At 37.8% G+C, this 12,500-nt stretch overlaps 2 protein-coding genes across 2 annotated transcripts in view; both read left to right on the forward strand.

Moving 5' to 3' along the window:
- LOC138865212 (uncharacterized) overlaps window positions 1-1,418 on the forward strand; it is a 3,410-nt gene extending 1,992 nt beyond the window's left edge. Inside the window, exons 3-4 of the mRNA XM_070134609.1 lie at window positions 534-632; window positions 1,325-1,418. Of these exons, the coding sequence (XP_069990710.1) occupies window positions 534-632; window positions 1,325-1,418 (193 nt within the window). The remainder of the gene's footprint in view (window positions 1-533; window positions 633-1,324) is intronic.
- A 2,401-nt stretch (window positions 1,419-3,819) lies between these two features.
- LOC138865347 (uncharacterized) overlaps window positions 3,820-12,500 on the forward strand; it is an 11,583-nt gene continuing 2,902 nt past the window's right edge. The window contains exons 1-8 of the mRNA XM_070135702.1: window positions 3,820-4,223; window positions 4,588-4,675; window positions 5,789-5,901; window positions 6,761-6,961; window positions 8,477-8,665; window positions 9,821-10,024; window positions 10,859-11,163; window positions 11,401-11,482. Coding sequence (XP_069991803.1) covers window positions 4,124-4,223; window positions 4,588-4,675; window positions 5,789-5,901; window positions 6,761-6,961; window positions 8,477-8,665; window positions 9,821-10,024; window positions 10,859-11,163; window positions 11,401-11,482 — 1,282 coding nt within the window. The 5' untranslated portion in view covers window positions 3,820-4,123. The remainder of the gene's footprint in view (window positions 4,224-4,587; window positions 4,676-5,788; window positions 5,902-6,760; window positions 6,962-8,476; window positions 8,666-9,820; window positions 10,025-10,858; window positions 11,164-11,400; window positions 11,483-12,500) is intronic.

Genomic DNA, 12,500 nt, shown 5'->3' on the forward strand with positions numbered 1-12,500 from the left:
TGTGTGTGTGTGTGTGTGTGTGTGTGTGTGTGTGTGTGTGTGTGTGTGAGTGAGTGAGTGAATGAATGAAGCAACATATTAATCAGTATGGGCTGACTGGATATACGGTTCAGTTTGAAGACCCACTCCGCTAATTGTAAAAGATTCCCTTGGTGCTATTAAAATGTTCCCGTAATATTTACGATGCACTAACGTTATCGCTGGATTTATATATATATATATATATATATATATATATATATATATATATATATATATATATATATATATATATATATATATATATATATATATATATATATATATATAAGTATGTATGTATATATTATATGTATTATATATATATATATTATATATATTATACACAAACACACACACATATATAATATATATAATATATATAATATATATATATATATATATATATATATATATATATATATATATATATATATATATATATATATATAACAATAACACGATGTTAAAGATTCATTTTCTCGGTGAATAAAGTTTCTTTTCACTATAACAAGTTGCGGAAGGAAGAACGCATCCTTAGCACTAATCAAGAGTGTGCACGACCTCGGGACTGCACGTGAAGATGCCTTCTACTACACTGCCCATAATTTCAGGTAAGTTTCCCTTGTCAAGGGGTTGCGTAGCCGAAAGGTAGCTAGCTAGCTTCCCAATCGCGAGGTCGTGGGTTTGCGTCCGTTAGCAATATCAGTGAGTACTGGTATCGGAGGTGGCATAGCTCAGCGGTAGAGCGCTGGCTTTGCAATGACATGGTCCTGGGTTCGCGCCCGGCTGCTCCTCTCAGTCGACTCACCTGTGAATGAGCACTGGTATGCTGACGTCAGCATGCGAGGGTCAAAGTCGGGGCGGAAGGGAACAGTTAGGCCATCCTAGCGCATCATCCCGCGGCTTAGTAAGCATGTTTCTCTACGAAAACATGTCCCTTACGTCCAGATGGATATGGGACCAACTTTGACTTTGACTGGCATCGTGACATCAGCATACGGGGGTTAAAGTCGGACTGGAAAGGAAATGGCCTCTTTACCGCATCCAGGCGCTTAGCGTGAACGAATATCTGCTTGTATATAGGACCAGCTTTGATACATTGCCCATATTATTGCCTTTGATCTTAATTAATTTAATATTTTCCAATAATGTGATATGCATAGATGGCTTGCTTTATAGATTCTTTGAGGCTGCATCTATAACCCCTCAGTAATCTGTTTCTACGTACTATCATATGATATCTGTTGATACTATTAAATAATGCAATTATACTGTATGTATTCATTATTTCATTTCTGGACAGAGGCGATCCTTCCTACAGACCATCAATGCCCGGTGTGGCTAATGATTTAACCTGCGAAGTTGACTGTCAGGTATGGGATAACTTTTCAGTGTAATCTATTTTTAATGTCTTCTGTGGGTAGGATTTTTTATATATGATTTTTAATGGTAGAGAATCTGACGTAATAATGAACGGCCATGATTGCTAACTTAGAATTATGCAATGAAATACATTCTAACATCCCCATTCACTATTAAATATCATAGCATTAAGATTATAAGACTTTTTTTTTAATATGTGAAACCAAGCACAATTTCCTCCCATCCTCAAAATCCCTTAATCCCTTTTAATCAATGAAATCAACACTCACGATTTCCACTGATAAGCATAGGCCTACAATAAGATCCACGTATTACAGGCTACACCCGAAAGAGAGTGTGTGGCAGTGGCGGGTGATGGAACCTATAGAGTCCAAAGCTGTACTGATAAGAACACCCTCTTCGTCTGTATGTTTCCAGGTACATGGGGATGATTGTGATAGTGATGATGATGGTGATGGTGATGATAGTGATAGTGATGATGATGATGGTGATGATAGTGTTAGTGATGGTTATGGTGATAGTGATGATGATGGTGCTGATAGTGTTAGTGATGGTTATGGTGATAGTGATGATTATGGTGATGGTCAACATGGTGATAATGATATTGATAATAGTGGTGATAATCATGATGATAATAATAGCAATAACAAAAGTAATGATGATAGAAATAGCAATAATAATGAAATGATGAAAATTGTAATAATGGAAAAATATTAATGGTAATAATGGTAATAAAGATGATAATGATAATAGTAATGATGATACTACTATAATACTGATGATAATGATAATGATAATAATAATAATAATAATAATAATAATAATAATAATAATAATAATAATAATAATAATAATGATAATGATAATGATAAAGATAGTATTAATGATAATTATGATGATAATAATGATAATAAGAAAGATAATAATAATGATAATAAGAAAGATAATATCAATGATAATTATAATGATAGTAATAATAACAATAATGACAATAGTAATAATAATAATGATAACAATGTTAATGATAATAATGATGGTAAGAATAACAAACCGCGTAGATCAATAAATCATCGATAACTGCATCTCCGCACCTACAACCCCCCTCCACCCCCACCCCCCAAAAAAAAGAAAAGAAAAGAAAAAAAGGAAAAAAAAATATATATCAATTTCTCCTTCGCTAGCTTACTGCCCTGATGGTTACACGGAGTACCTCGGCCACTGCTACAAGGTCATCCCAGCTGGATCTACTGTGACGACCTCGTTGCGAAACTGTGCGCAAGAGGGTTCTGACCTCGCTTACCCTGAGAATTCGCACACACTTCAATTCTTGGCTGACCTCGTGAGGGTAATGTGAAGTGTGTGTCAGGTTTGTTTATGTTGAGTTAGGGTGAATGGTATATGCGTGGGATTGTGTTTTTCGTTTGTTTACATTTGTTTGTTATGTTTGTTTGTATTTTTTAGTGCGTGTTTATGTGTGTGTGTGTGTGTGTGTGTGTGTGTGTGTGTGTGTGTGTGTGTGTATGTGTGTGTGTGTGTGTGTGTGTGTGTGTGTGTGTGTGTGTGTGTGTGTGTGTGTGTGTGTGTGTGTGTGTGTATGTGTGTGTGTGTGTGCGTGTGCGCGTGCATGTGTGCCCAATGTATATATATATGTGTGTGTGTGTGTGTGTGTGTGTTTGCGTATGTGTGTGTACATAGGTGTATACGAGTAGTTAGGAATATGGACATCCAGAGCATTCTAACGGTTTTTTCACCCCCCCTCCCCCCCTAAAATTCAAATCTTCACCTTCCCCCCTAACAACATGGAAAAACATGACGCTCCCCCCCCCCTTTACGAATTCAAAACTTCTACCCCCCCCCCCCCCCCCCGCGTCATGGGCGTCATGATGTTCCATGTTGTTAGGGGGGGGAGGGTGAAGATTTGAATTTTATGTGGGGGGGGGGGAGGGTTGCTTGCGTCATGTTCGTGAAAATTTGAATTTAAGGGGGGGAGGGGGTGAAAAAAACCCGTTAGAATGCTCTGGATGTCCATATTCCTAACTACCTATACGTATGTGTCTGCACGTTCATGCAAGAGTGTTTATATTCCCTTTCACGAATTTCAGACATTTGCTTTGGGCTCCAGTAGCGAAAGTGGCAGCGATATCCTCCGAGGCTACGTTGGTGTAAACAATATGTAAGCATCGTATTTATTGCCTTTAAAACAGTTAACGTTTTTTTGTAGCTTGTACTTAATCTTTGGTTGGAAAGATTAGTATTGAATAAGGAGAAGTGATTATTGAACTAAAACTCGACATGATAATGATGTTAATTATGATGATGATAGTAATAATGAGTGATAAGAGAAATAGCATTAATTATGAAATAATCATAATTATCATTCAATTATAAAAAATAATTAAACAATAACAACGATGATGAGGATGATGGAAAATGATTAAGATGATGATGATGATGATATTGAATATAACTAAATAACAATTGTAATAATAACTATGACAAAACATCAATAAAAAACTAACAACTATAACAAAAAATAAATGAAAAAACAGCGCAATTAACAACCATAATCATAACCTCAACGACCCCAAGCCATAACACACAATACAAGCAAAACAACCACCCACTCCATAGACTCGGATGGAGCGACGACAACATCTACCAGCTGGACAAAGACATCCTCGAGTCTCTGGGCGCCTACGCCTTCTACTTCGCCAGCGTGATGGTCGAGCCCTCGCAGAACGCCAGCTTCGACATCAGCGCCGTCGCCCACGAGATCCCTGCAGGAAGCTTCGCCATCTGCAAGCTGCACGGCATTCTGGGTGAGGACGAAAGCGCAGCATGGAGGGAGAAGAAATTATTTGTTTGTAGCTATTTACTTATCAGTTTATCTGTATATCTGTCTCTATGAGTAAATATAAAGATAAACACAGTATACATATATATATATATATATATATATATATATATATATATATATATATATATATATATACACACACACACACACACACACACACACACACACACACACACATACATACACCCAAGGTCTATATAAGTACTTATATAGACCTTGCATACACCCGCCACACACACACACACACGCGCGCGCGCGTTAAGTATTCATATCTATAGATCTGTCAATTTATCTATCTTTATCTATCTGTGACCCTCTCTGAACAGACTGTTGGCTCGACCCTCACCCAGCCTCAGGCAACATGTCCCTCGCCTGGGACCAGAGCAACCACCTTGATGCTTGGGCCAACTACACGTAAGGTTGAGGGGTTCTCTCGAAAGCCTTTTTTGAAGCTTTCGTTTTCCAAGTTTTAGTTGATATGGGAAGAATATATATATATTTGTGGGTGGTTGTATAAAGTTGTATTTTACTGTTTTACTTTAAGTTAATGGTGTTTGGCCCGTGTGATTTACAGTATGTTTCGTAATTGTGTTATGATTACGAGTATAATGATAATTGACTTATATATACAGATTAACCTACATACATAAATTGTATACACAAAAAGACTTACACCTAGGGTTTTCACGCTCGGCAACCCTTATCATCTGCTATCTTATATCGAACTACGCAATATCAAATAATACAATTGGCGATGATATCCCCAAAGTCAACCGAATATCTTCATAGAAAATTACTTGCGCTGTCATGTACCAATCACGCTGTTTGTGTTGGTAAAAAGTTGTGAATGAACTGTCTTAAGGCCCTATCGCACTAGTACTTTTTCCGATATTTTTTTGCGTTTCCGAATGAACTCCGTATGAAAATCATGTAAACAAACATGGCGCTATCGGAGTGTGAGGTCCCGGGAATCACATGAACATTCTCATACATATCAAGGTCTATATAAGTACTTATATAGACCTTGATACATATTACGTTATTTTAAAGAAATATGATGTATATTGTATATAAGAATGTTCTAAAACATTAGCTTATGTTTACATTCACTCATCCTATCTAATATTTTGACAGCACATGATCAACACGGAAATTAGTCAGACGGAAACGGTCGTAACCGTCTTGGTCTGGGAGGCGTTCCGTTTGTAGACGATCCTTGTGGAAAGCCTCAAATTCAGACGGAACCCCAGAAATTGACGGAAAAAGTGCTAGTGTGATAGGGCCTTCACTACCCAAACTTTCAGTCATATGTAATTGCAATTGTTGTTGATGATGTGGACAAGCGTACATGTCAAGTGAAAAGAATTGCGAGAAGTATACCAGTTTCGAAAAATTATGTTTACGCACGTTCTCCGCCAACTCCCAGCTGTTAGCGATTGGTGGCGAGATGTATGGTATTTGAATAACTATATGCCTTTTGCTCGTTTATAGTTATTACAAAGCTGTTCCAAGGATGTGCGTTTACAGGTGTCATGAGGGATTCCACGTCAGCGTCAACGCGAATCGAGTGACGCAAAACGTGCAGTGTCGAGGCCAAATCGGCGCTTGGGGACTCGCTCCATGGGACTGCGCTGCTGACGGTGAGAAAAGGCAACTTAGTGGTAATATTGGAAGAACGAATTGCTGGGAATACTTGGATGTAATAGCAGTAGTTCGCAAACCTATATGTGTATAGATAATGCACTGCTGGGGACAAGTGAAAGGTCAACGGTATTGCCAGCCCGTTACTTTTAGGTTAGCGTTTCTCTCTGTCTCTGTCTGTCTGTCCCTCTCTCTCCGTGTGTCTTTCTGTTTCTAAGATTCTTGTGTTGGTTTCTTACATTGATCACATGCTGATAATGTATCATCTAATGTAACTACTATGCGCCCAATGCCAACTTACAAAACTTACAACTTACAACAACATAACAACAAACACAAAATTTTCTTAACTAGCCTGGGGAAAACCTGAAAAGACCTGTCCTGACCTTGCAGTTGACCTTTCATTTGTCTTAACTGTGCATTTGTGCGTGTAAAATGAAACAAAGCCACAGTGAGAAAGGGATGATGAATCTGTCTGAAACCCAGTCTGATCTGCTTCAGACAATCTAAAAAAACGAATTGGGTCTTTTTTGACATCGTCTTAAGGTGAATCCTGAATAGATTAAAAATATCTTGACATTTTTTTTTTTCGTATTGTCACTGTATTGTTCCTTATTTAGAAAAAAAAACGAGATTGTATGCGCGAATCACTAGATCTTTGCAACCCAAAATTATGTTGGGGTATTTTTTTTATCTGTCATGTAATCCATCTTCCATCCTTTTTCTATCAGGTATTTCATCCACGACTTGTAAATCATTAACCCCCGTTTCTTTTCTTTCTTTCTTTATCTTCCTCTTTCGCAGCTATCTGCTTTTTGTTCTCTTATTACATTATTCTTATCGATTCTCTCCTCACAGGCTGTTTTGATGACCCCCCTCTTCCGCCGGCGCAAGTGACTATGACCCTTAGTGTCGATTACCGTAGTGAAGACGGGGTTATACTGTATGCGTGTCCGACAGATATGGCCACACTAGACAACGTCACCATTCAGAATGTCACGTGTACCAGAAGATATCCTCAATTTGTGTTTTGGCCCCAGACGGTACAGGAATGTTTAGGTAAATAGTTTTTGAAGTCTCTCTTTTTGGGGGAATTTGTTACGTCAGTATTTTGTGCTCTGAGATATACAAAACACCATAGAAGATGATCAAAATTATAGGTGGCTGTCTTTTGTAAGGAACGGTATATATGGCGATTTTAAACCTTCGACCTAAAATATGAATTTTGCCTTTTATGTAAATTGTTTCCGATAGAGAAGTAGCATAAGAAGCGGGTTATGATTGAACAAAACAAAATTAAGTTATATATACCTCTTTAATTGTATGAATCATGGGTGTGTGAAATTCAGTTTCTCTTTTGACTTTTCCATTTTTAATCAAGCCAATCCTTATATCAATTCTGACAGAACACCTACTAGAAAAAACAGATTTCTAATGAATATCAGTATAGTGATATGAGATGTAAGTGCTAATGTGAACCAAATCCAATTTGTATGATATTAAATATATTTAGTACAGTTAGATGCTATTTTTAACTATGAAAAGAAAAACATTAATTGCGACACTTCTTGAACAGACAAACAAATGACAAACTCACCTCGCATTTCTTGCCTTTGATGCCAGTCTCCAGGATAGCAAAGGAACACTTGTTGAGTTAATCACAGCAATTTGATTTTAATCTTTGGTTCAGTGGAACTCTGGCTACGCTTCCTTGTGAAGTGCCCGAAAATAAAAACTTTCTTTCTTGTTAATTCTTGTTTATGTGTGGATTTTAGTTAGATTTTGTATAGTTCCTTCTAATGCAGAAACTCTTTCAACCGAAAATGCAGTTTTTCACTAGTTTCTAGTTGGATGATCGTGTAAAAAAGTATAATATTTGACACCGTTATTATAGAACATACTGGTGCCTACTCCCCACATTGCCATACAAATTAAGAGTGCCATTGCCATACTTTATAGGCCTAGTCTCAAGTGCCTAGAGAAGGTTGGCGAAAGGAACAGGGTATTGGCGGTCATACATGTGCGGTAGGTCAGCCGGGGTCACCTAGCTATATTCACCTTGAAATTCGTTTAAATAGGAAGGCTGTCTTTGGAACGGCTGCAAAAGTGTCAACATTTTCTATGAATAATTACACACAAATCCTACAAATCAAGTAGTACACAACACACTAACACCAACTCTTAGGGCCTTTCTACATGAGCGGGTGGACCAAAACAACTACCAGATAGCCTTCAAATTATCCTGCTATAGCTAATCGACTGTTAGCTGAAAAGTTTCTTATGTTTGAGATACATCAACACCAGGGAGGATAGTTTGCCCTGCATTACATAGTGAAAATATTGTGGAAAAACAGGAGTTTGGAATAATGTAGTAATATCTACCATCTCCAGTTATTACTCGGCAAGTGACAGTAACCAACGTCTGCTTGACAGTAGGGTACCTGTCAGGAGAACCATATGTTATCAAACCATTTAATTAGTATAATTAAGAATAATTTCGTGTGTGTATGTTCGTGCGTGCGCATGTATGTATGTGCGTGGATTAATAAAACCGTATTTAAACCTCATCGGCAGTGTGCGTAGCCGAGCCGAAAGTAAGCAATGCCACAACCGACTGGGACGAAACCGCTGTTTGGTACATCGGGGACAATGTAACCGCAACATGTCTCGACAAGTATCATCTGCACGGTGATGTGGTCAGCCAGACCCTCGCCTGCACAGCCACAGGATGGGAGGAGGTGGAAGGCTGTGTCCTGATTCCGTGTAAGTTGGTCGCCTGGGAAGTGGGTGGCAGGTTTGTTTGTTTTTTGTTGATGGTGGTGATGGTGATGATGACAATTATGATGATAGTGATGGTTATGACTATTGACAGTGTTAAGGATAAAACGATAAAAACAATAAGGGTATATCATTAATAATGGTTACATTCATATTAACAACCATAATCACCATGATAACGGTAATACAGACAAGTTTAAGGGAACTGCTTAACTGCTTTTTAAAGGTAATATCATACAAGCCCTTTTTCCATCAATTTTTGCCTTTCCGCTTAAATATGAGGCCATCCAGGCTCGAAATTAATGGACTACTTAGAATTAAACTTTGATCGGATAAAAGCGATAAAAACACTTTTCGTTCGACAAATTTCTGTCTTGTGCATATGGTACGGAGGGTCTATACTACTGGATTTTTCAACGGATGAATAAAAAAAAATCGTGTAAAAATGACCTATTATCAAAGATTTTTTATTTCAGTATAGTAATGTGCTCTACATAATGATATATAATTTTTAAAGAGAATATATCATGTATGAGAGTGCTCATATGATGCCTATGGACCGACTTGTTTGTTTACATAGCCGCCATCTTTGTTTACACGAGAGCGATGATTCTCGTTGATTCTCTCACCAGCGAACCAGTATGGAAAGGACGGCACTTTTCGGCGAGATCTCGAGTGTGCACGATAAATATTTAAGTGTGCAGTGTGCAACGGTTACCAAGTGTGCGGTTCAAGAGTGCACATCCTGAATATTTTTCAGATTACAAAGTGCTCGAAAGTCCATCGAACTTTTAGTAAATTCCTCGGTCCATTTCGATGTTACATAATTTTTTTGATCATTGACTACCGTAAATCACTCAGGTGTGCAACCGGGAACTCAAACAAAAATCTACTGGCTAACTTGATGGGGTCAGAACATTTGCATGCGATAGGTTCATATAGAAGTACAAAAAAAAAAAGAAAAAAAAGGTTCTGGGATGATAGAACATTCTTAAAGCAAACTTCTTTCTCGCCAGTCTGTTACGGCGACATGTCAAAGAACAGCCAAAGCAAAGCCAGACCCTTTTTATGCACAGAAATGAACAAGCAATACACAATTTTCGTCTTTATAGATGTCAATTGAAACATCTAATTCTACAGACTGCTTTGACGACCCTCCCCCCGCCCCCTCCCCCCTCATCACCATTGCGACGAGTGTGAACTTCCGGAACGCGAGCGGAACTGTCACCTTCACCTGCCCTGACCTGATGGGCATGAGGGACGGCAGGTCAGACCAGGTCGTCACTTGCTCCGAGATGCCCACTGAGTACGTCTTTCTGCCGACCTCCGTTGAGGACTGTGATGGTCAGTGTCTTATATAGTAATTTCCCTTTCCGTTTTTCATTTCTATTAGTTCCTTTATTAATGTAAGTTGTAAGATTATCATTCGTAATAACAACTATTATTTTAGTGATAGTTGTGGTGATAATAGGGTAATAGGAATCATCATGATGAATTAGAAAAAATGATAATGATTGTTATGATAGTTATAATACCATGATAATAGCCATGTTGATTGTCATGGTGAAAACGATGATCGTCGTGATAATGATAATCATAATCGTAACGGTAATTGCTATGGTGATAATGGTAATGATGATTATCATAATAATGATAATCGCCATGTTGATAATGGTAATGATAATTAGCACGATAATGACAATCGTCATAATGATAATGGCAACTATAGTGATAACGGTAATTATAATGGTGATAATGATAATTATATTAATCATGACGACAATGATAAGTATTGTGATAGTAATGATCATTACGGTGATGATAATGATTATGACGATAATTATTACCATAATTATAATGATCAAGACGATAATATTGATAATCATGCTAATGACAATCATTATGCTAATAATAATTGTAATACCAATGACAAGTATCATGTTAATGATAATCATCACGGTACTAGCCAATAATGCTAATGGCAATCACTATGTTAATAACAATTATTACACTTTATCCTTCTCTCCTCCTTTCCCTCTTCCCTCCTTCCCTATTCTCCCTCTTTCCTTTTCATCCTCTCCTTAATGATAATCTCTACGATGATAATAATAATCATGATGATAATATTAACAATAGCAACAGTGGTGAAAGTAGTAACAGAGCAGCTTCCCCGCCCAGTGTGCCTTGGGGAGCCGACGGTCGAGAACGCCACGACCGACTGGGCCGCCGAGAGCCTCTACCTCACTGGCCAGGCCGTCACCGCCACGTGCCTGCAGGACCACCTCACCGACGGCGACGCTGCAGGCAAGAACGTCTCCTGCACGAGCGTGGGCTGGGAGGCAGTGGGCGGGTGTTATTTGGCGTGCGTGGCTCCTCCGCCGTCAGCCGGGGAGAACATGGTCCGAGGAGAACGTAAGAATAGCGCCGTTGGGAGCGTTATAGAGTACGTCTGTTCGCCCGGGTTTCTCTTGAGGCAATACGGGGTAAGATCCATTACGTTTCGATTTAATTGGACGTGGAGTTGAAACGGATTATATCAAATAAGATCAAATTATGCCTGTACATGGCGTTAGTTATGGATATGAACCATTTTTTTTATTTTGATGTCAGTGATATCAATCTACGTATCAGTGAAACAATTACTAGAACGCCTCTTGTGTTAAGTAATTAATGTGAGATGAAATTATACGAGGACGTAATTAAATTTGGTTACGAAACAGGAGCCCAAAAATGCTACGACTGTCGTGTGTGGAGCTGACGCGACGTGGCAGGTCGCTGACGAAACGCTGGCTTGTGCTTATCGTGAGTGTACCGTGTTATTGTAGGAAATATTCTATTATCTTTAATTATTCTTATTTTAATTGTTATTATTACATTGTTATTGTAGGAAATATTCTATTATCTTTTAATTATTTTTATTTTAATTATTATTATTACATTGCTATTGTAGGAAATATTCTATTATCTTTTAATTATTTTTGTTTTAATTAGTATTATTACATTGCTATTGTAGGAAATATTCTATTATCTTTTAATTATTTTTGTTTTAATTAGTATTATTACATTGCTATTGTAGGAAATATTCTATTATCTTTTATAAGTGGGATTGCTGATTAGTAAAAGCACGGCGTAGCACACTAAGAGTACACAAGGGTCCCATGAACGTCTTAAACGATCACTCGGTAAAACTAATTCATGGAAGTTTACCCTAAAAGTTCCGTCACACTAGCACTTTTTCCGTCATTTTTTTGGGGACAATTTTCTGAAATTTTGTCCATTGATTCGTGGAAGTTTACCCTAAATGTACCGTCACACTAGCACTTTTTCCGTCAATTTTTTTGGGACAATTTTCTGAAATTTTGTCCATTGATTCGTGGAAGTTTACCCTAAATGTACCGTCACATTAGCACTTTTTCCGTCAATTATTTTTTGACAATTTTCTGAAATTTTGTCCATTGATTCGTGGAAGTTTACCCTAAATGTACCGTCACACTAGCATTTTTTCCGTCAATTTTTTGACAATTTTCTGAAATTTTGTCAATTTTTGAGCGAATTGTCGATTCTCCAGTCAGACAATAATGATCGTTCCCGTTTGAAAACCTTTCCGTCAACTTTTTTTCAGCCAAGCATAGTCAGATCAAGAGCTGTATTCGAGAATGTTTGTACTTATTTTGTAATGTTTTGTACTTATTGTCCAAAAATTGACGGAATAAGTGCTAGTGTGACACGGCCATAATACCTGCGTAAAACCATTGGCCCTGACTACGTACCGTGTAATAGTTGCCATGTGCTATATTGGCCAGAGAAATTACGGTCCTTT

The sequence above is a fragment of the Penaeus vannamei genome, chromosome 20, assembly GCF_042767895.1.
Source record: "Penaeus vannamei isolate JL-2024 chromosome 20, ASM4276789v1, whole genome shotgun sequence".
Lineage (NCBI taxonomy): Eukaryota > Metazoa > Arthropoda > Malacostraca > Decapoda > Penaeidae > Penaeus > Penaeus vannamei.